This window comes from Megalobrama amblycephala, linkage group LG8, assembly GCF_018812025.1.
Source record: "Megalobrama amblycephala isolate DHTTF-2021 linkage group LG8, ASM1881202v1, whole genome shotgun sequence".
NCBI classification, from domain to species: domain Eukaryota; kingdom Metazoa; phylum Chordata; class Actinopteri; order Cypriniformes; family Xenocyprididae; genus Megalobrama; species Megalobrama amblycephala.
In genome coordinates this window covers 24,893,139-24,918,556 of record NC_063051.1, presented here as the reverse complement: position 1 = coordinate 24,918,556, position 25,418 = coordinate 24,893,139, and the positions used below count along the sequence as shown (strand labels likewise).

The window sequence follows — 25,418 nt, the reverse complement described above, 5'->3', positions numbered from 1 at the left end:
TTTGAACAGTATTGTAAATTAGTTCATCGTCATTTCTTATAAATGCAAGCACAGCTCATTTCTATGTAAAAAAAAAAAGCTTATTATAAAAATAAAACATTCACAAAATTCAATGCTTGAGCTTGTTCTGCATATGGAAAGCTGGCGGAACTTTGTTTAAAAGAGCAAAGAGTTGAAAAGAGTTAAAAATAGTTTGTGTACATTTCCTAGCGATCATGGCAGCAGTAATTCATCTAATGATGATCAGATGATGGAGGAGAGCGTAAAAACCGGGCATACGTCCAGACATGCAGTGTAATCGAGCACGATTTCATCATTCTAAAGAGCCGATCATTGCAGTGCAGAAATCCACGACTTAGCATTCAGAACCAGCCTGCAAAATGGGGAATTGCTGCATGTTAATTGCGTTCAGCACAAATGTTTGGCCTGTGTTTAGAACAATTTATCGTAAACATAAATAGGTGACGCGCTTCAGTCTTGCAGTGTGCTCTTGGCTTAAGGAAAGCGTGTGTATAACAAAAACACATGCTAAGCTGATAAGTGAATTAAAGCACCTTCTGATCTGTTAAAATGAACCTTCATGGTATTCACGTCATTCTTAAAACATACTGAATACTCAATCTCATAATGTGAAATGTAGGCCTTCAAGTTACTTTTCACAAACTTTCCATGTAGAGCTGCAGTCTGGAGCAGATACTGTTTCTGAGGACTCGCTTCACAGGTAGTTTTTAGCTCTCCGAGGTCAGATGATGCAGACTTCCACGCTTTCTGACAGTTACCCTGCAGGACGTCCTTTATTCCTGTGGTTCCTGTGCTCACGACGGCAGATCCGCTGCGTTTGCACCGCACTGTCGAAGCTCTCATCACCAGGAGTGCTGCATCACAGATTCCTTGCAGTGGAATTCCCTTTCGTTCTACACCGGAGCTTTGGATTGACTTTACCGGCTGTGTTTCCTCGGTTCTCTCATCCCACACAGCTGCAGTTGGCTGCTGAAAGCCATTTGATGGTTTGCCAGCTCGTCTGGGCGTCCATGAAAGAGACAGTCTCGAAGCGCGTCGGTCTGCAGCAGGGGTGAGTGCTCACTTTACGGCTTGGAACGCTGCCGTTATCTGTTAGCACTTTCAGGGCCAGGTCGTAGTTCTTACGGGCGCTCATGCACGTCCCCACGCAGTACTTAAACAGAACGATCTCGTCCGAGTCGTAACCGAGGCCGAGATCACGCACCCTCATCTCCTTCCTCTCCAAACGACAGTCCTGGCTGCTCCGGCCTCGTGTGCGGTTGCGACGTTCCTTGCGATTCTTGGGAGATTTCCGCAAACTGGAGGTGTTTGTAGAGGAGCGCTGCCAACGGATTCGATGACCCTCACCTTCTTCGGCTAGCGATGGGTCTAAGGAGACAGAAAGCACAAGTTGATAGTAGAACTGACCACAGCACATTACTTATTTTGTTACAAACCTGTATGAATTTCTTTCTTCTGGGTGACACAAAATGACAATTTTTGAAGAATATTTTGCCACTCTTTTCACCATAAATCTATCATAAATTATGCAATACTTAGTTCTGGTCCTTGAATCTGATTGGTCGAGCAGCATTCTATGAGTTCTAATGTAACAGACCAACATCACTTGGAATTTTCACAGTTTGACACGTTCTGCATGTTACAACGTTCACTGTAAAAAATAAAATAAAAAAAGTCTGTCTTGCAGAGATGGACTAAAAATGATCTTCCAAAACTTGCTGCCAGATTCTGGAAGATAAATTCTTCAAACAGTGGTACAGGAGGATGTGTCACTCTCAATCTATCTGTCTATAAAGCCTATATATATATATATATATATATATATATATATAAAAATCAGTCTTCATGTATTTTACAACACTTCAGCTCGTGATTCTTATTAAGTGGGGGTCATTTTTTAGGATTCTTTACCTAACCTAAGTCTCTGAGACCTCCAAGTAGGTTGCAGTTCTGGAAAATTGTGGCGCTGATGGAGACTAAAGGGTTCCTGATGGTTTCCCACTTAATTCTTCGCCTTAATTCTTAATTCTTTTGCAGTTAACATGTCTTTTCTTCTCCACATGTTTTTGTCTGACCCTGCTGACCCAATGAGCGCTTTGCTGTCCAATTGTCATGCCTTAACTTTGCAATTTCTAGTATTGCATTAATATTGCATCCTTCTCATGGGCATTTAATAATTTTTGCCTTTTTTGGCTAATTTTATCTGTATTACTTGTAATAATTATGCACACCTGAATATAAGGCGTTTTTCATTTCCAGCCTTCACGAACAATAATATATCACTTATAAATGATTAAATACAAAATGAATAGTAGTAATTAAGATTGATGTGGTTTGTAATTGGTAAAATGTGCTTGGGGAAAAAAAATTTAATCAGAAAATCAACTTGCCTAATAATTCTGCAAATTTTAGGCCATTTAGCAACTTAAAATATTAAACAGCAAAACTTAAAATGTCAACTAACAAGCTGCAGAGCAAAGCTCAGTTTCATTTCTGAATTGTGTTTTTGGTCAAAGCATGGGAACTTATGACGACAACTATTTGTTATTCAGAATGAATAGATGTTTAAGCTTTATGTAGTGTTTTTGATCATATTTTGTTTGAAAAGTTATGTTTCAAGTCACCATTAGAGTGATTAGAGTTCTTTTTGTTGAAGTTTCCTCCATTTCAATGAGTGTTTTAAACTTTGGTGCATATAAGTAACTGAATACACAAGAAACTTTATGGTCCCCTTAAAAGGATAGTTCATTTAAAAATGGTCAACTCAATTTTTTGAGTTTTCTCAACTAAAACACTGATTTTTTTTTTTTTTTACAGTGCAGTAGGTGGCGACAAGTGACTGTTTTTATGAATGAATTGAACGATTCATTCAATCAAATTGTTGAAAAACGCTGATTCATTCAGTAATGGAAAAAGTGTCTTTATGAATGAGTAATTGAATCATTCATTCAACCGGTTTAATGCAAAAAACCTTTGGGTCACAAGATACACAAGAGCCAATGATGTTTGATGTAGTTTACATAAAACCTAATGCTACATATCTAATGGCAACATAATGGATTTGACATCTGTTTTCAGTGCATTTCTGCTCCTGTTCTACTATCAAATAATTTCAGTAAACTTGAAATAAGCAATAAGCTTGTATTGACTACTTATCATACCTTTATGTGATAGTGCTTTTTTGTCATCTTGACAGGCACCCGTCCCCATTCATTTTCACTATATTGACCACAGGCCAGGATTTTCTTTTATATACAAAAAAAAAAAAACACCTATTGTGTTCTGCAAAAGATAGAAAGTCATTCAGGTTTGGAATGACACTGGCATGAGTAAATGATTCTCAGGTGAACTACTTCTCCAGAGAATACAGGATCTGGCACGTGGCTCGGATGCATTAAAATAGTCTCCATTCCTGACAGCACAAGGCATATCCGCCCACTGTAATGTAACACTGGCATTTAAAAAGGTGATAACACTAGTGGCCCTGGTTCACACCTCAACAGCTGATTGTGTAACGGTGCATGTCTCTCCAGCGAGATCACCACAGTGTGAAATTCCTCCTGCTGTTACTGCTACTGCTCTGTACTATTGTTGTACTGTAACTCATGCAAATGCAGCATGCAGCATTGAAAACATCCCATGACATGCCACATCATGTTTATAGGGTTTTGTTTAAAGTCACAAGTTGAGGAGAACCTTAGAATATGATACAAACTTTCTCCAGGCGAAGATTGCTGTAATTAGCTTCCAAGGGAGCAATTTGCTGTGTCAAAACCTGCACAGAGGAGCTTTGGATTATTTGAAGTGGAACACAAAATTGATAAGGGAGAGCATGCTGACATTATTCTATCGCATGCGTGAGTTGGGGAAAACGTCAAATGTACTGGATGTGAAAACTGGTGTACTGTAAAACATAATGTCAATAAAGAAAAAATCCTTCCTCTTAAAGGTAAAGTGTGTAATTTTATTTGCGATATGTTAATACTTCTCTTATCCCAGATGTTGGTGCTATAAGTGAATTTCTAACTAAATCACACAGAAAATTTCTCTACTACTTGATACATACTACCAGCAGGGGTTTTCTTAAGGTTTAAAGTCCTACGGTCACCTAAGGGGCTTTCGCACTAGAGGAACCTTTTCATAGTTCCTTGAACTATTGGCTGAAGTACAAAGATTTTGCCATGTTCGCACTGCAGGAACTAGGAACGATTTTAGTTCTGGGAACTCCTTTTGGGGGAACTAAATTAGCTCTTACTTCGGAGTAGGGTCTAAACCAGCTATATAGGAACTATCAGTGACGTGAGTGTACGATGATTAGTCAAACGCATGTCAAACGCCAGCATCTGGCATAAACATATTTACTTTACAAACATGAAAAACAGCGATAACGGCATTTACCTGTCTGCAGGGTTGTGTTTTTTTCTCCGCCCCGATCGTATGTAATACTGAAAGTTGTCATAGGAGATTTTGTCTCTTAGCCCCAGTGTTTGCTACATCATTTATAATCTAATGTTAATTTCAACATTTACAACATTATTAAAATCCAAAGTTTTGATTATTAGTTAATGCACTGTGAAGTGTGATCTAACATGAACAACTGTATTTTTATTTACTAACATTAACAAAGATTAATATTGTACCAAATGTATTGTTCATTGTTAGTTCATGTTAGTTAATACATTAACTAATGTTAACAAATGAACCTTATTGTAAAGTGTTAGCTATAAATCTTAATGGAACTATGGAAAGGACCATTTCAGTTTATATGATTCGTATTCTTAAATAAAAAAAAAAAATAATAAAAAAAATGTTTTCATGTATGAATAGGAAACATGTTTTAATAAGCTCTAGTTTTTTTTTCTTTTACTTTTTTTTAATATGAATAACATGTAAGGATTATTCAATTAATTTTGATGGAATTTTACAATTCGTAAATCTTAAAAATGGGCTTAAATATTTTTTTGAGTGTATGTAATGCTTATTCAGTCCATTTAAATGTCACAAATGTCGTATTAATTTTTAAAGAAGGTTCTACACTACCGTTCAAAAGTTTTTGTGGTCAATAAAGACATTTTTAAAGAAAATTAATAAATGTATTCAGCAAGGATGCATTACAATGATCAAAATTGGACAGTAAAGACATTAATAATGTTACAAAAGATTTCTCTTTCAAACAAAATGCTGTTTTATTTTTTAAAACTTTCTATTCATCAAAGAATCCTGAAAAAGAGTATCACGGTTTCCACAACAATATGAAGCAGCTCAACTGTTTTCAACATTGATAATAATCAGAAATGTTTCTTGAGCAGCAAATCAGCATATTAGAATGATTTCTGAAGGATCATGTGACACTGAAGACTGGAGTAATGATGCTGAAAATTCAACTTTGATCACAGGAATTCACAGATCACATAGAAAACTGTTATTTTAAGTTGTAATAATATTTCACAATTTTACTGTTTTTACTGTATTTCTGATCAAATAAATGTAGCCTTGATGAGCATTGGAGACAATTTTAGCTTTTTTGTGTATTTTTAGTGGCTATTCAGAATCCATTGAGAGTAGGGTTTTGATGAATAGGGTTTAATTCGGTGGCTGCAAAATGGTCAATATCACGGTTGACTTCCTGAAGAGTGTAAACATTGTGACTCCGTTACACTCTAAAAACATCGCTCTGTTTGTTTGCCCAACATGTCAAGCGCTCAACCAATGCTGATCATGTTTATCATATTGCACAAAACAAACAATGTTTTCATGTTAGCATGGATATGTCAACATCAAATGACAGAACATCCTTAGAGCAATTAAAGAGAACATCATTTAGGTCTGTATGTGTGCATGTCCTCACAAGAGACACTCACGGTAAGTTTGCATACCACTCGTGTTTCTACATTATTATGTGCACAGATTATTATTTCCACTGAACATAAGGAAACAAACGAAAATACGATACTTTGCAAGGAATTCGCCTTTAAGCAAGGTGTGAGCCGTCACTGTGACATGAGAATCACACAGAATCACAGGATTAGAAGAACTTCGTCTCACATTTCAACAAAGATATTCTGTAGAAATGCAGAAAAGTGTACATGGTTACACTTTATTTTGATGGTCAGCTTTTGACATTCTACTAACTGTAAGTAACTTGTTCAACCACATGTCAACTAACTCTCATTAGAGTATTAGCAGGTTCGGTTTAGTAGAATAAGTTGAGATGTAGTTGCTTACGGTCAGTTGAATGTCTGTTGGGGAGCATCAAAATAAAGTGTTAGCAGATATTAAACAGACAGTCTACTAATACTCTACTGACTGCTAGTTGAAATGTAGTTGCAAAGTTAGTAAAATAGTTAGTAGAATGTCTAAACTGGACCATAGACATAAAGTATTACTGTGTACATAAACATTTCAGGTCATGTTTCACCCACAAAATCAAAATAAAAGAACAAATCATATTCTGCATAAAGAAAATGAAGCCTATTTATGTCCACAAAGATACTACCCATTATGACATTATCACATTTAAGCACATTTAATCCCCAAATTCTCGTTACCGTAATGCAAAGTCTGAATTTTTTACTTCTGAGATTTCCCATATTGTTCAAAATATTTAAAAAGAAAAATGTGTTTATAAATGACAATGCAGTAAAATAAAGTAGGAGTTTAAGCAAAAAGTCTTTTTTTTTTTTTTTTTTTGCTTTTGAATTTGGGATGAAGTATGATCTGGACATGACAGGTTTCGTGAGATTCACCCATTAAGTCTTTGTGAAGTGTTTGAGATAACAGAAACTGCAAACCAGACTTCCCAAAGGATTCAAACCTCTGACAGGTTAGACAGAAAATGTAATTGTCTCAGACTGAACTGGTTTCACCTTCCATTCTTCTGACCTAACCAAGACAGCTTCCCATACGACAGAAAAACAACAAAAGAAATCTATTTTTGCTGTTTTTCCTATCCAGCAATAAGAAAAAATTAAGGGTTTTGTTTTAGTGAAAAGTCAGATATCTCAATAATGAACAAACATTTCTCATTAAACTTTTCCAATGCCAAATTATCTATCCACATTCATTTTATAGCTCTATACACTTACTGCATGTCAACTATTGACTCATTTGTGACTATTTCTATTTCTCCTAAGGAATTTTAAGAGAAACACTTGAGAGACAAAGTTGGTAGTTTACATCTGAAACAGCTTGGTGAAGATCCACAAGCTTCAATCTGCTACAGAGAATCAGCTACAATATATGGTTTGCAACACAGCCTTTGGTACACACTTCGTGACAACGTATAATTTTGAAATTGCTCACATCTATCACCAAGTGTTTTTGATGGCTTAATTTTACTGTGGGATACGGACGAAAAGTCTCCAATTTTAATGACAGGCTTTGCAACAATGTTAAAGGTGGATGAGGCTTGTAAACTGAATTAAAGCATACTGTAGTCAAAATGGGGAGGTTGTCTCTAGAAATATATCACTATAACTATAAGACTGTGAGTCAAAAGTGCAATAACATGTGTTAACAGTGTTTTGTATGTTAAATTCAGTCCCTTAAAATGGTCCTAAATTAGGATCATATCATATGCAAATTTTCAAAAATTATTTATTTATTATTTATTAATAATTATAAAAAATAAATATGTAAAAATAATGTAAAAAAAAAATAATAATTTATTAATTGAAGTCAAATATCGAGCTTCCGCCAGATCGCCTTCCGTATTCAACGTACGAAGAAAGTGTAAAACTCTTGCAGATCACAAAGCTTATGCTACATCCTACGCCTTCCCTATACAACTTACGGAAAAAGTGTAACTGACGCGACGCCAGTTTACACTTTCTTCGTAACTTGAATACGGAAGGCGGTCTGGTGGAAACTCGATATTTGACTTCATAACTTGTTTAAATATGGATTTTTTTTTTTTTTTACACAAACGCATCGTTTCGCTTCAGAAGGCCTTTATTAACCCCCCACAGCCGTGTGGAATACAAGTTTATGATGGATGGGTATGGATGGTCCGAATGCACTGACATTATCGAATGAAAACATTTTTTAAACTGCATTGGGCTGAATAATGATACTAACTTTGCAACATCAGTGCTGTTATTGAACTGAACTGAATCAACATTGAACTGACCTGAGATGAATAATGATAATATTATCATCTGTAGAGCTGCTTTACAGCTGAAATTAAATGTGTTTCATAATTGATGAATTTTACAACAAAAAGCAGTAAAGCTGCTTTGAAACAATCTGTATTATATAAAGTGCTATATAAAAAACACACTTTTCTTATCGGTTATTTTGTAGCCAAGACTTTACATATTCATAATTTAAAAATGAACCCACTTTGAGAATTCATTCACTTAAGTAGAAAGCGTGACAACTAGCCCCAGTTTCCCATACACCGTCTATAGTGTACTAACCATGCAATCCTGTCCATGATGCTCTGCTCTGCCTCTCATCTATGTCTTTCTGCAGTCCTGGACGTTCTGGATGGTTTGAAAAGGTTCTCAGTTTGCTAGGACGGGGTTCTTCTGTCTCCTCCTGCAGGAAATGTCCATCAACCAGACCCAGAAAACATACAAACACCAGCAGCATCACCTACAGGAAGAAGAAATGATGTCAGCATTAAAACTGGTACAGTGTGTATGAATTTAAAGAAAGCCAATAACACTTACAAAAACAAGAAATAATCCCTAGTAGGCAATATAATGACATGAATCCCCAGGGTTAATCTCCCTGCGCTGTCGCAACCTGCCCATTACTCTTCTGTGTTATATAAACCCTGAGTAAACTGATCCGTGATGTCTGATCGGCCCATTCACATGGATACACGTCCCACCCCCAAACCTGAACTACAGCAGACCTCCACCCTGCCGTGAATGATCTTACACAGCCAACACTTCAACCTCTTTAATTACTTAAGTAACACCCAACACCGCCGTAGATCCCGATGAGTAAATATTTCAGGATGACTTTAATGAATGAGTGTCTGTGGAGTGTCTGGCTGAAAAGATCCGATGAACCGGAGTGAAAATCAACCGCAATTGACACACAAACAAGTCTAAACCGACAAGCTTCTGACACACTAAAGCCAAGACCGAACAGGGATTGAGATTATATGTCAGACAGCATCAAAGTGTGTGTTTATTTATTAAGCGATATCCCAAATGATATGTGGAATGCTCACCTTCCAGTTTCTCAGGTGACATCGGGCAAGTGCGGCCATGCAATTCTCCGGACATCTCCACCCTTTGCCATCTAGAAAACAAAAGAAAGGATATTTCATTTGATATGCATGCAAATACATGGACACTAAAGAAGAAGTTCTTAAAGAAACAGTTCTTTACATGTTCTCTCATATCTGCATTTCTGAATGTGACAGCAATTAAACAACGGGATGTGATGAAAGTAGCAAAAATAGATCACTGGAAACACTCCTTGTACAAAAAGCAATCCAAAATTTCAGATTTCGCATTTTATGGGGGAAAAAACAGCATATATTTGACAGACATGATGGTGTTGAATGAATGATGAGAGAATTTTAATTTTGGGGGGAAAATTGCTTTAATATGTCACAAAATAAAGTTATTTAGCCATTTTCTATCTTGTTAAATTTCATCTGCAGAAGGCATAATGTGTAAAGAGATACAATATAGATGCACAAATAATATCAATCAGATTTTATTACAAATAGATGTATAGATGTTAATTTGTGCTATGGACATTCATTAAATTATGTAGCCTAATGAGGAGAAAATTACCTTTCTATATTTAAATATCCATATTTAAACTTTTAAATATATGGTCAAATGTGATGATCCCTTTGCAAAAGACAACCTTCAATCTACAGACTATATATTTTAATACATATTTTATACTATATTCGTGTCAATGACATGACAAGTCATGACATGATGCCCCAAAATAGGCGGTTAAAAAATTGAATTTAAAAAAAATCTATGGGGTATTTTGAGCTGAAACTTCACAGACACATTCAGGGGACACCTTAGACTTATATTACATCTTGTGAAAAAGTGTTCTAGGGCAACTTTAATGATAATAAAAAACAAAGATATGACATTCAAAGTATGTAAGGTAGTACAACTAGATCTTATTTATTGAATCCAAAAGGTTTTAATTATATTTTGCTACATATAAAGGTATTTTAAAGATTTTGAGTTTAGCCGTCCAAAGACCAATACAGCCATTTCATTTGTGATTAAAATATCTTAAAATGTAATAAATGTATATATTTTTTTTATTCTGGCATGATTTTATAACATCATATATTAACAGTGCAAAACAGTATTAAAATTAAGTGTAGAAGTCGTTGTTTTGTTATGAGAAATAATATCCGGAAAAATGAATTTAATCAATCATTCGGAGTAACCAATATAAAGGGACCATTTTGGATCAAGTCATGCGGTCAGTATCATGTGACAGGATGTGACATCATTCAAACACCTGCAAAGGACCACATGGTCGTGAAGCAAAGTGACTAACTCTTAGCTATTTGAAAAATTTATGTTTTCACTTGCTCATACGCATGTCCCGAAACATAAGGTCATTTGGTACAACCACTATAAAACATGGAAAATGTTGTAATATTTTAAAAACTGCTTCATATTAAATATGAAATGTTTAATTGTCCTTTTGCTTGCTAGCTAGCAAGCTAACTGGCTAGCTAGCTAGATATCAGCCTGTTAGCATTGTTTGAAAATATCATCATTCAGTATAACAAAAAGTGTCATTCAGTAAAACCGAAATTTTGGTTAAACCAAATGATTTTTTTGTGACAAATTTTGTCCATCTTGTAAAAAATGACAAAGCATTGTTAATTGATTATAAAAACCAAATAATCTCATTGTTAACACTTAATACAACTTCAAAATTAATTATATCTCCATTATGTTTTTTTTTTTTTTACATTTTTAAAAACCTTATTTGTCAATGACTCATTCACATTTATACCTTTTTTTAAAAAATAGTGACAACATACATTTTTTTTTACTAAAGTAAAAAAATAATACTAATATTATATGGAAATTATTATGAATTCAAAATAATTATAAATATGCTTGTCACACTAAACATTGATCCAAAGCAACCATTGTTCTTCATTTCTTTACACTTTCTTTTCTCTGAAATGTGTTGCAGATTTTCTAGCACCCCCTTGGGATTCCTGAAAACTCCTTAACTCAGCAATACGATGATTTTCTTCTAGCAACACCCTAGCAACCACACACACCCTAGCAACTACCTAGTACACCTGGCAATGCCGTGGAAACCACTTGCAACAGAATGTGTGGCACTATGTCTGTTCTAATAAGGCATTCCACCTAAATTCACATTATATAATCATTAATCACATCGCTTAGAGGGTGTCCTTGACAACATGTATAAACATGCAGACAGTGAAAAGCTCTCTCGTGCTGTACGTAAACTGCACACATTTAAAGGTGCCAGCTATAAAATGATTAAACAACAGGATGTGATGAAAGTAGCAACACAATTCAGAGATGACCTAGAGAGATGTTTTTATCTGCAGCCTTAAATATCTGTTTTACAGCACTCTGTTGCTATGAATAACCTGCCATCGCCGAAGGCTGCAAGCTGTTGTGTGCACTGACACAGTCTGCACAGTTTAGCAGGTTCAATGAGTGGCATAAAAGTTAGAAGATTTAAAGCACTCACTGCAGCTGACACTGATAAAACTCTTCAATTATAAACTACAAGCATCTATCTATCTCTAAAAATGTCATAGGTATGTATGTATGAAATGTATTTATGTCTGCATGTATGTATGTATTCATGCATGTATGTTTGTTTGTAATCTATCTATCTATCTGTCTATCTGTCTGTCTGTCTATCTAAAATTCATGACCCGAGGACAGAAAAGCAAGGTCCACAGCTAAACATTTGAGATGAAGCAGCAAATTACAAACACACACGCCTACACCCGATCAAAAGTTGTAAATAAGTTTAAGATGATTCACTGTTGAGCAACTTCCTTTAACTTCAAATTAAGAAAGAGCATTATTCATCACTGCGGACGGTTGTCAAAACATGCAGTAAGCCAATGAGGCGAATGGTGATGACACAGGAATATTCTTTTAAAAAACAAATGTCATGAAAATCAAATGATAAGAAACCTAAGTCAGCATCCTCCTGGCATACATCAGAGAGAACATGTATAAAGAAAGACGGACTGTGAAATCGATATGATAGTGTCTGGTTTCAAACAGTCACACTGAGCTGCTAATGCTGTGCTGCACGTGCCGACCAATCTTCCAACAGAAATGACTGGAATATAATGCTGCATTCATTTATCTCAGAGGACGAATGCCATAGCTGGGAATGTCCAGGCAAACCTTGGTTATGCTTGCTCTTTCAGAATACAAACGCACAAGCGTTATTTTGCACAGATAATGCCGAAGTATCATGTCCACAAATAGAGGTTGGAGAGGACTGTGTGCACCACTGAGTTTAAGTCAAATCACCTTTATTTATATAGCGCTTTATACAATACAGATTGTTTCAAAGCAGCTTTACAGTTATAACAGGAAAAAGATGCATTTCGGCTGTTATATGAAATATATCAGCTAAAAAATATTATCAATTATTAAATTAGTTCATTTCATCTATAAAGCAGTTCTGCAAAAAATGTCAACATCCAGCTCAGTCTAGTTCTCATACAATAGCGACAGTACAGTCAGATCAATAAAATTTTTGAGTATTAAAGCTATGATATGTAATTTTTTCGCCACTAGAGGTTGTCTATTCAAAACAAAGGCGCAGCTTGATGACGCGAGTTTTAGTGCGGATTCTTGGGAGATGCCGTCTTCACCTCAGCCTGTGGAAAAGAATCAGGATGAGACTCGGGCAGAAATCATATTTGTGGATGAGATTTTTAACGTTACTGTAGTTTGAAGCAGAGCGGGGCGAGTGGTGTTGGAGCTGAACGAGGCCGCTGGAGCGATTAAGGGTGTAACGGCAGTAATGTCTGGCACTTATTGAAGTATATGCGCGAGACATCATTACCGCTGTCAGAGCGCGATCAGACCTCACTAAGCAAGTGCTGAACGCAGTTGGACATAGTGGCGTATAAGAGGTAAAAAATAATATAAATACTGTTCGTTTTCTCGCACAAACCTATCGTTTCGTGTCTTAGGACATCAATGTGTCGTCACGAGCCGCAGGGTTTCATTTGAATTTGTCTGTGCATGTTTATTGACTCTTATAAATTGTGTTACCATAGACACGCATTATAAGACTGATAGACGGCAACGGTTGGAGTTAAAAATCATCATTTGTGTTCTACTGAAGAAACAAAGTCACCTACATCTTGGATGCCCTGGGGGTAAGCAGATAGACATCAAATTTTCATTTTTGGGTGAACTATCCCTTTAATGAGAGACGAACGCGACACGCCTCGTGAGCAGTGGAGCTTTTATTATGCCGCAGTCGCTGCTTCCGCTTTTCCGGTAAAGTTTCTGAGGTAACACAGCGCTGGTTGTCATATAGAGACATTTGACTGTGTTGAAAATTATTTTATAAGTTACTCTGTGCGTTTGCTCGGCGGCTGCTGTGAAACACTTGTTGCACACTGCAGTAAGCTTGATAGATTTTAGAATATCATATTAATAAATGCCGGGTGGCTTTTGTTGATAAATGGCATGCAATTAATTTTAAAACGTATTGTATGATGGAGAAAATGCTATATTAGCTACTTGATAAAATAGTGTTTTTCTCTGAGGCATAGTAAAAGCATGGTACTCTCGGAAAATAAAGAAAACTAGATTTAAACAATAAGACTAAACATGTTGAGCTATATAACAATAATTTGTTTTCTGTCTATAAATGTAACCAAACAGTTGTTCTCTTGTCTAATAAAACATGTATTATATTAACGTTTCCATGGTTTCTACAAAATAAAACCGGAAACCGAGGGTAACGCAGATATGACGCCATTGACAGGCGACTCCTGGACACGTCCCATACGTGTGGTTAAAATCACGATTTTCTCATGATTTACAAATAGTTGGAAACATTTGGAATATTGTAAGTACTGAACAAAATATTTAACACTGGCCTAGTGGTTTTTGGATATTTTACTGCAAAAATTTTACATATTGTGCCTTTAAGTGTCAAGTAACATGTTTATTGGTATGCTCCATTTGTCCTCAGAAGTGGGAAATTCCTAGTTCCCAGTAGGAACTTTTAACTGGAACTCCCCCTCAAGTCAGAGTTGTGACTGGGAAACTTGGGGGAACTGCAAAAACCCAACTTCAGAATGCAATATGGCTGCTCAGCGCATCAACCATAGTGAAACAGTAATAATATATTGTTTATTATATATTGTTTATTAAGACACAGACAAACAGAAGTGCTAATAAACAATATATTATTACTGTTTCTCTACGGATGATGCACCGAGCAGCCATATTGCATTCTGAAGTCAGGTTGTTGCGGTAACCGACTCCTACTTGAGGGGGCGTTCCAGTTAAAAGATCCTACTGGGAACTAGGAATTTCCAACTTCGGAAGACAAATGGAAGCAGCATAAATCAGGCACTAAACATGTTACATGACATTAAAGTATGTAACATGACACAGAGGAGCAAGTGTATTCATTTTGTAGCATGTAAAACCAAAGGCAAAACTTGAACAAATACACTACCATTTTTTTTCTTTGGAAAGAAATGAATACTCTTATTCAGCAAGGATACATTAAATTGGTTAAAATGTGACAGTAAAGACGTTTATACAAAAGATTCAAAAGATGCAAAACTTTTTAAAGAAATGCTGTTCTTTTGAACTTTCTATTCATCAAAGCATCCTGAAAAAAACATGAAGCAGCACAACTGTTTTAAACTTTTAGTTTCCACCGCAGGGACTTTGGGGTGGTACTTGGTGTGTTTCGACTGCAAGGACCATGGTCTAAATGAAGTTTCAGGTTAAAAATTTCCCCTCAGAAAGTACCTGCTTGCCAGGTAGTACTTTTTCAAAGTTCAGGAACTTTCGGGGGTGGGACTTGGCCGCTGATCATGCTGATTGGTTGAGTTCACGCAGCATTTTGATTGGTTGACTCCATGCAGTATTTTATTTCAACCACTATTTTTCAAAGTCTGTTGCGGTGCGTGCAGTAAGAGTTGTTTGCTATTCGAATCAATAATGGAGTTTAAAAATTACAACCGATGGACCGACAGCGAGGTTCAGGCTTTGTTAAAGGTTTAGTTCACCCAAAAATGAAAAAAATGTCATTTATTACTCACCCTCATGTCGTTCTACACCTGTAAGACCTTTGTTTATCTTCAGAACACAAATTAAGATATTTTGATTAAATCCAATGGCTCAGTGAGGCCTCTATAGACAGCAAGGCCATTGAAAATCTCAAGGTCCATAAAGACACTAAAAATATATTTAAATCAGTTCATGTGAGTTCAGTGGTTCTACCTTAATATTATAAAGCGACAAGAATATTTTTTGTGTGCCAAAAAAACAAAATAACGACTTTTCAACAATATAGTGATGGTCGATTTCAAAACACTGCTTCTGAGCTTTACGAATCGTGATTCGGAGCGCCAAAGTCACATGATTTCAGCAGTTTAGTCGTTTTATAGGAGATCCAAATCACTGATTCGATTTGTAAAGCTCAGAAGCAGTGTTTTGAAATCGGGTGAGTAATTAATGACAGAATTTTCATTTTTGGGTAAACTAACCCTTTAAGTTTATATGCGGAGGACGAAATCCAGCGGAAACTGTAAAGTTGCACGCAGTCCTACGTCACCGGACTAATCTTCACGGTACTTTAGCCTGCAATGGAAACACAGACAGCAACAGGTCTGGAGGGAAAAAAAATTCCTGGAACAAATTGTTCTGAGTAATTTCGGAGGAAACGAGGCTATTGATAATAATCAGAAATGTTTCTTGAGCAGCAAATCAGCATATTAGAATGATTTCTGAAGGATCATGTGACACTGGAGACTGGAGTAATGATGCTGAAAATTCAGCTTTGATCACAGGAATAAATTACATTTTACAATACATTCAAATTAAAAGCAGTTATTTTCAATTATAATAATATTTCACAGTATTACTGTTTGTACTGTTTTAAATGAAGCCTTGGTGAGCAGAAGAGACTTCTTTCATAAACATTAAAAAAATCTTACCAACTCCAAACTTTTGAATGGTAGTGCAAGTCTACATGAAAATGCACTGTATGTGCGGTGCTCACTATCACTATCACTATTGCTCACAGTTAAATATCTAGCCCTAAGTGTTACATTTTGCATGCATCTCGTCTTGCGCCATCTGTGATTCAGACATGAAACTTGTTGAGGGGCAGTGTCCTTTTTTTTCTAAAAAAAAAAAAAAGAAAGTGAATTTTGCCTTAAAATAAACATTAAAAACGCTACTGTGGCTTGAAGGAGAGACCCAAGGCATAAAAAGACCAGAATATCACAGAGACTCGATGATGAACTCTTTTCAATTGCACCAACCACCTAGCAACTGCCCAGAACAGCCTAGCAACCACCCAGAATGCCCTATCTACTGCATAGCAATGGCCATGCATCATGGAAGGGAGATATTTTACAGTCAGCTGTCTTCAGAAGTATCTACTGTTGTGAATAAGACAGACAGAGAGATGATCAGAGATGTAGACATTTTATACAAGCCTGTCTGTGAACTAAGAGACATGAGCTGCTCTGGAAGAACAATTTTGACAGAATTTAAACACGTTTCAGTTTCTGTAAATGAAGAGGCGTCTGTTTGGATTCTCTACTGAGAAACTTCTGTGTGAGCGTGACAGTGGAGAACCAGATGTCCAGTTATGAGCTCTCCTCAAACACACACACACACACACACACACACACACACACACACACACACACACACAATGATCTAGCTCTCATCTCCTTGTTTCTCTGCGGTGTATACAGATACACACATCTGTCCGCTCCATTAAGATAAATGAACCTGCTCGCTGACATGATGAATCAATAACATTTTGCAAATAATAAAATCCAGCATGTGTGTGTGTGTGAAACAAATCAGATACACTTCTCAGCAGTGTCTGTTCATTATCTGTGGGGTCCAAGCTGTCAGTTGGAGAAATGGGAGCTAAAGGAGTAAACTGGGGTGGTTAACGTGTGTTACTGGGAATAATGAAGACTGATTTTGAGAGCTCAACTGAAGTGACAGAATGGACAGAGAAGGGGAGAAAGAGATGTATTTCTGAAAAGTGTTTGTATTTGTTTACCCAGATGACATTACAGAACATTCCACATGGCTGAGTTTGCTGAGTGAACCCAATGCATTTTCACTCCTTTAGTCTCAAACTATCCTGCATACAAGCACAAAGTGGTGCACTGTTCAATGCTTCTCAAAAATTGCAGCGTATTGGTTCAAAGCCTTACCCAGAGGAAAATTTCATTGCAATAAAATGTTGCTCTTTCGTAGTTCAGTGGACATAAATTCATCATTGAATCAAAATGGACAAATCTTGTTTTTTATGGAATATTTCAGTATTTATTATAAAAGATTTATCAGTGCACATCATTGTTTTTTTTAAATTAATATGCCAGGTAATCTTTAATCAAAACAACTCCCCTCGCCCCCTCTTGCAGAGACATCTCTTCTCTGATGACGTGTTTACTGGCGCGAGGGCGGGGCGACCTGTCACTCACATGAGATCCACCAATAGCAAACCACAACCATCCCATCAATTCCCCATGGACAAAATCCAGTCCAGCCCTACATTTTTCTTGTTTGAGAAGCCGCCTCACTCAGACATACGTCACAACAGGGAAGAAAAGACTATCACAACTTCTGTTTATATCACTCTGCTGCTCTCGCCTGGTGGCCCACTGAAGCTAAGCTGGGTTGAGCCTGGTCAGTACCTGGGGTGAGTTTCCCGAAAGCATCGTTGGTGAACCATGGTCGCAAGTCCCATTGAACTCTATTGGTAACGACAGAACTTGCGACCATAGTTCGCTTTGGGAAACGCACCCCTGGATGGGAGTCCTCATGGGAAAAACTAGGTTGCTGCTGGAAGAGGTGTTATTGAGGCCAGTAGTGGGTTCTCACTCTATGGTCTGTCTGGGTCCTAACGCCCCATATAGTGATGGGGACACTATACTGTCAAAAAGCACAGTCCTTTGCATGAGACGTTAAAGCTAGGTCCTGACTCATTAAGAGTCATTAAAAATCCTAGGATGTCCTTCGAATAAGAGTAGGGGTTTAACCCCGATATCCAAATTTGCCCATTGGCCTCTGTCCATCATCATGGCTTCCTAATCATCTCCATATACACAGATTGGATTCATCAATCGGTCTCTTCTCCACCAATCAGCTGGTGTGTGGTGGGCATTCTGGTGCAATATGGCTGCCGTCGCATCATCCAGGTGGATGCTGCACATTGGTGGTGGTTGAGGAGTTTCCCACTTCCATATGTAAAGCGCTTTGAGTGCCGAGAAAAGCACTATATAAATGTAACAAATTAAACTGTTATTAATTTTTGCCATTTTAATGAAAGCACCCATTTTTATTTCTTAAAATGAGGAGAAACAGACAAAATTAGTCGATAGTTGCTTTAAAAAAGTATAGAGAATATAATTTCTTTTAAAGTATTGTGAAAGCAGCTCAGATCATTTGGTCTTGGAAAAATTTGATGGGAAATGTTTTAGTTCATACTGAGATCTCTGAATTTTGACTGGTACCATGTCAGTTCCTGTCTGAAACCCTGAGATAATTGAGGTATTTTTTCCTCAGGAGAAAGAAAGTCTGTTTTCATTGTTGTCCAAAACAAACAATAATTGCATTAAAGTTCGTTGCAAAAAATACTTTTTTTTAGAAAGAAATTAATGACGGAGAAAGCAAATTCAAAGTAGTTAAGAATCCATTGCATATTAATACTGATAACCAATTGATCCAGGCAAGATTTGAAAAGATAAAAATATTATGAACATGCTTCAAATAAAATGTGATGCATTTAATGTGAAAAAAAAAAAAAAAAATAGATGTTTATAAGTCAGAATGCACTTATAGTGTGTAACGCCATTGCTTTCACATTGGTCTCTACACCCCCTCCAAACAGTTAGTATTTAACTAGTTTAGACTCACACAGCTCAGAGTTTGCATATCATACACAAAACTGGAAAGCACTTCTTGATCTGGAAAGCTCTAACTTTATCTGAATTCTGGGAGGAAGGACACACCAGTTTCTATTATAAGTCCTCCTGGAAACCAAGTCATGCTTACAAGGTTTTGAGGATGAAATAATCACCAAACTGCCAACATTTTCCAGGTAAGTAGCATCAAATCTTGATGGGTTTAGTAGCAACTGTATAATGATGGACATCAAAATTTTGATCACAAAGTCTATAAACATTTTCTGCTATTTTTTCTTTTGCCGTTTTATGTTTGTGTTTTCTGCTGTGCAATACTTGTTAATTTCTCCATCATGATCTAAACCTAAACAAATGTACCTATCAATCTCTTTCTGTCTAAGTGGGCTGTTCTTGTCCAAAACAATCTGTATAGCGTGCAACAGACTTTATATCAAAAACTTGGCTACACAAAACTAGTATTTAACTTTATGTAAGAATCTGACCCTCTCTCTATGGGCTCTAGTGTCCCTCTGCCCTGCTCTGACCCTGAATAAGGTGTTTCTCATTATTGCACAACTAGGCTGTTCATTAGTGGAGCCTGTAATAAATTATCCAGCGGTGGACTGCCACACGGTGACTGCGGTCCATAATTCTTTCTAACACCACAGCGCTCCAGTGTCCCGTGTGATCGCCTGACACTCATGTTCTGCCCCGTTTCCACGCACTCAAGAGTCGTGAAACCTACACTCGCTATGTAGTCGCTTCATCAAAATTAAATGGACACTGAAAACACACCTGAGCAATTCAAACAACAGTTTACATGGAAAAATCTTGTTGGTCAAAAATGGATGCAAAATGTGAAACTAAAGAAAAATACACCTAACCATATAATTGTGCACATCACTTGAAAATAAAAAATAAAAGGTTCTATACAGAACCCTAGGGTTCTTGACTCAATTTAAAAAAAAAAAAAAACTTTATGCCAGAAAGGTTTTATATAAGGTGAAATGTCTTAAAAGATTGCATAATTTTTTCATGTTTGAAATGAATTATTTAATTAAAATTAAAAATGAGTCAAAACATAATTAATTCATTAAAACAAAATCCATGATAGGAGCCCCTAAATGGTTCTATATATGAAGTGCCTGACAGAATATAGAACATTTTCTTCTAAAAGTGAGTTAGGATAGCAAAATATTTATTTAGCTTTAAAAAAGGAAGCGAAAACACTGTCATTGTCAAAGGCTTGTGTGTCCAATCAAACTCTGTATTTAGCACATTATTAATATTAACAAATTTTAAATAATTTATTTTATAATATCATTTTTGAATTATTTTATAATATTAACTGTTTTATATTTTTATGTTTAGAACTATTTTATTAAAAAATGATAAAATAATTAACTATATTGTTTTAACATTTCGGTTCTTACATTTAACAAAAAAAAAATCTGGTTCCTGGAGCAAAAGCAGTTGAGAACCACTATATGACCCATTATAAGACAGTATTAAAGTAATTAAAAGCAATTCTCCAAAAATAGACAGTTTAGAAGTGATTAAATGGTATTACTGCTTTCAGCAGACAGTAAAACTGAAAAGTACTGGGTGCTTGCATTAGTGTCTCTTAAAGCAGGTGTGATTCAGGCACTTGAGCATTAAGTGACAGCACACCCAATCTCTCACAGCAACAGGAAAACGGAGCACATTAAAGACATTTCATCATGAATACATGGCAGGTTATAAACTAAAGAAACCCACCTATGATAATAAAGGGTTCCACAAAACTCTATCAAATTCTATCACTGTAAAGCACATCATGTGCCCTGTGAAAACACACCAGATACTGTACATCTTAAAAAAGAGCAAACCAATGACTCAGCATTGCTACTTAATCTTTAAACGTGACATAACAAATAACCCGAGAGAAAGGAATTGCCTTAGTCACATAAAACCATGCCAACAGACAAATAAATGAATAATTTTGATCCAAGGATTACAGGATACCAGGGAGTAGCCTGCAGTCAATTTGGAAGTGTTTGCGATCTGATACTGAAATGCAATATTACCTGCTCAACAATCACAATATTTTAACCAGATGGGGATATGGAAGATATGAAACTGGTTATGTGTAAGAATATCTGAGCATTCCAATCAAAATCTTTTAAAAAGATACTTACAAGACGGCACAGCTGTGGTGTGCTGTTCATTTGTTCCAGCATTGAACATATGCAAAGAAAAACAATGCACCAGGACCAGAAGTGTGATCAAATTCATTGAATTTAGAACCGAGAATTTGTAGAAGAATTTCTCATAGCAGATGAGACTTCATAGCCAGATATAAGACTTGAAAAATCACGAATGGCCATAATAAGACCACAGAGTGGAGAAAACAGTCCTGGGATTCTCTTAACTGTATCCAGATTTCATCCCTTCCAGACAGGAAAACAGCTCTTTCAGGCGCACACTTACTGTCAGTCCCATAATCAATCATCAGCTCAGTCAGCAGAGAAAAAGCTTGTCAAATAAGCAAAGGAATACACTTAATTAAGTGTTTTGAGGTACATTTTCAACATGTTTGTATGAGATTGAGTCGTTAAGCAGCTTTTATTTTGCTTTAATTTTCTGGGATCAACCACCTTTCAACAGATCCAAGAATAACTGATGTGTATTTATATGGTTTTATAAAGGAAATATTAAAGGGAAAATCAAATTTAATTTTACTCCTGCTATTTAAAAAAAAAAAAAAAAAAGTTACACGTTATACTTAGAGTGAAAAATGAGACAAAAATATAATTTGAATCGAATATTCTGTGATGACAAATTATTACTGATTCTTATTCTTTTGGGGCTTAGCAACACTTAAAGCAAGAACATTACTTGAGTTTATTATATTATTATATAAATTAACATATTTTAAATTTATGTCGGAAATATATCTGACATGTCAAAAATGACATGCCTTTTCTCTGATAAGGGCCACAATTAGCAAGTGAGAAAGGTTCTACCAACATAAATATATAAAATATAAATATTAACAAATTATTAATTAAATATAGCCTAATATAAATGTAGTCATTATGCTAATACAATTGTTCAAAGATGCGAATTTTATAACAATGTCCTACTATGTAACATGATTTAAATTAAATAATAAAGACATTAAGAAAGAAAAGAAAAGAAAAGAAAAGAAAAGAAAAGAAAAGAAAAGAAAAGAAGAAATATATAAGCCTACCTTTTCTGTCCTGATCGACCTCTCCTGTCATGGACTTGAGTGAAATAAATTAAGAAACTGACAAGTGAAAATAATCCACAGATAATGAAAATGTATTCCTTAAAATGTTTCCTCTCGACCTCTCCTTGTAGTGAAGATGCATAATTCTGAACATCCACGTTTTTCACATAAAATTGTCCTGAGCGACCAGAAACTAGGGGTGTCTTGACTGACTCAGATGCGTCTTAAACGCAAGATCAGGCGCGTTCAGGTCCAGGACAGCCCGCGCGCGGTAGTTCCTCAGGAGACGCTCTCCACTCTAAACGCAGGAGCCTGTGCCAAAATCAAGTCCCATAAACACATGAGAGTTTTCAACCCCTGAGGTGTCAAATTCCAGCCCTTATCACATGATACAAGCGAGCGACGCGACGCGACGCGACGCGACAAACTCCAGCGATCCCATAATAATCCACGAAACTGTAACGCGTCGCTCCCCGCAGATTATAACGAGAGTGTTCCGATTGGTCGATTGGCTGCCTACGTCAGAATTCCATCTCGTGCACTGGAGGCCGCTTCGTTGATTATAATGTGTTCTAATGGAGTGAAAGACTCAATATCAGGTAACGCGCTCACCTGGTCGAGACACTGCAGTATTGGAGCTGTATTGCAGCATTTCTCTTGCCCCAGCCTCCATTATCAAATATTCTATTTTACTCTGTTCTACGAGTTTACATAATAATATAAGCACATTTTTACAATTTCAGAAGAAAATGTGAGTTGCATAGTGCCGAGGATGTTTCCCAGTACACTCTTAAAAATGAAGATTCTTTATTGGCTTTTATGTTTCCATGAAGAACCTTTAACATCCATGGAAATTTTCCATTGCACAAAAGGTTCTTTAGATTTTTATAAAGTTCTTCAAAGTAAGAAAAATAGTTCTTTTTTAGAACTGTTCACTGAAAAGTTCTTTCTTTGTGGAATCAAAAATGTTTTTTTTATATATTTGTACATCTATTTTTCCTTATGTGTCACATTTTAATACTTGGGTTTACAGAGTTTGTTCAAAACACTAACAATTATGTGAAATTCTAAAAATTAACAATACTAATAATTAGAGTAAGTAATAGTAATAATAGTCTTTAATAGATCTATAAGGATTAAGATTGCATAAAGCTCTTAGGTTTCACCTTCATTCATTTTCAATAAATAAATACAGTATATTTCAATTTGGCAAGTGTCATAGCAAAGATACGCAGCCAAAGAGCATTTAACGACCAAGAAAATGAAAGAGAAATTAAAATCAGTGACATATTAAATAAACAATAATGAGACATTCTGATTTTAAGGTCAAATACCAACATTGTGCGACTTTCTGGCTCAATCAGAAACTGCATTCTTATCTGTGATTGCATCACTTCACGGCTTTAACATAAATCAGCACAGATATCAACACCAGATTTCTGACTAATAGAATAACTGACAGGTTAGCAAACAACACACTTTCCCACAATACAGAGGCGGGATTTCTGTACAGCTGAGTTTATCAAGATTGGCTGCAGCTCAAGCTCTTCTGCGCCGGATTTTGAGCTGCTCTCAGACGGTGTGTGTGTGTGCGTCTGTGGAGCAAATGCCCATGCCATCTGAAACAGACAGAGAAAGAGGATTAAAATACCTTCCTCAGGCAGTGCAGGTGGAGCTTGACCTGATGTCTCATTGGGTGCTGATGGAAAACCTGTGTCGGGGTGTAAACGAGGGGCTGTGGCTTAGTGGTTACAGATCTGGACGGCTGCTAGTTTACAGGTTCAAATCGTTGAAGAGGTCATTTATGAACTACTACAGCTGGCATAAAAGGGACTTTTAATCTGGGCAAATGTCCTTTTAGTACAAATATAAAATACATTGCTTTGGAAAACAAAGTCCTTGATAAATGACAAAAATTAAATGTGTGATGTCTGCTCATGCAAAACTCCCACTATGATTCCAGGATGATCCTATGTGGTTGTTATTGTCTTCTGAGGGCAGAGGTGTAAAGAGTACCTGAAAACCATACTTGAGTAAAAGTACAGATTCCTTACAGCAAAAATTACTCTATTACAAGTTACAAGTCACCAATTCTAATACAACTTGAGTAAAAGTCTTACACAGCAAAATCCCCAGAGTTAAATCAGCTCTGCTCAGAGAACATATGGTCCCTCTCTACATAGAGTTAAAATAACACTGAAGCAGAGTTAAAGTTAATGAGATAATTTGATGTTTGTGGAGTTGTTTAATCAGATCTCTCAGATCTTGAGAGATTTAATGTCTTTTATCTTCAGTTGAGTTCATCATAGGCTGTGGCTGGAAGTCAGTTGTAGTTCTTGTGTTTCTCTTCAGTGATTGTGCTTGTTAACAGCAGGTGTTCATCACTAATGTTCAATCCTCACTTAATTATCTCATTAACTTTAACTCTGCTTCGGTCTTATGAAGTATTTTACTCGAAGTATTTTACTCATACTAAAAGACATGCTGGTTAAAATAAGAAAAAAATTATTTGTAGATGAGAAATCATGTTTATTTTCTAAAATCTAAATAAAACTGAACACCTCGATATTGCAATAAATCAAGGTCGACACAACAGTCTCTTAAACGTCTACAGATTCTCAAGTCTCAATCAAGCTCAAGTGCACAAAAAGGCCATAAGTAAACCAATATCCTTCAAAAAGGTCAATATAGTGGATAAATAAAATAATGTTAAGTAAAATTAAATAGTCAAAGTCTGTTTGCACTGGATGTGATGGTTTCGGCCTCATCAACAGCTGCAGTCATTACCTCATCTCCTAAATCAAACACCTGCAATTCAGACACTACCTGCTAATGCACTCGCATTCACATAAAGTAGCCTTGCTGACAAGTTTGGGTGAGTAAAGGCAAAAACGCACAAGATATAGTGCATTCAATGCCCTTAGATGGCGAAATCGCTTCTTAATAGCAGAAAAAAACTGCTGCAGAAAAAGTTAGGTGCCATGCGAAATGTAATGTGTAATTGCATTACTCATCACAAATGTATTGGAGTGAAAAGTACATTTATTTGTTCAAAAA

General features: G+C 36.2%; 1 protein-coding gene across 1 annotated transcript; it reads right to left on the bottom strand.

Moving 5' to 3' along the window:
- On the bottom strand, window positions 1-22,820 carry LOC125273283 (glial cell line-derived neurotrophic factor). Its single transcript, XM_048198482.1, has 4 exons — window positions 22,362-22,820; window positions 9,206-9,276; window positions 8,439-8,616; window positions 1-1,389 (listed from the first exon to the last, which is right to left on the bottom strand). Exons 1-4 carry the CDS (start codon window positions 22,390-22,392, stop codon window positions 965-967), a joined length of 705 nt encoding a protein of 234 aa, XP_048054439.1. The 5' UTR covers window positions 22,393-22,820; the 3' UTR covers window positions 1-964.
- Between the last annotated feature and the right edge of the window lie 2,598 nt (window positions 22,821-25,418).

Excerpts from the sequence above, each read along its gene's own strand:
- LOC125273283 (XM_048198482.1), bottom strand. The coding sequence starts at position 22,392 with ATGACAGGAGAGGTCGATCAGGACAGAAAAG. Across the intron at positions 8,617-9,205 it reads GTCACCTGAGAAACTGGAAG|GTGATGCTGCTGGTGTTTGT; the intron begins GTGAGCATTCCA and ends TTCTTCCTGTAG. Across the intron at positions 1,390-8,438 it reads ATCATGGACAGGATTGCATG|ACCCATCGCTAGCCGAAGAA; the intron begins GTTAGTACACTA and ends CTGTCTCCTTAG.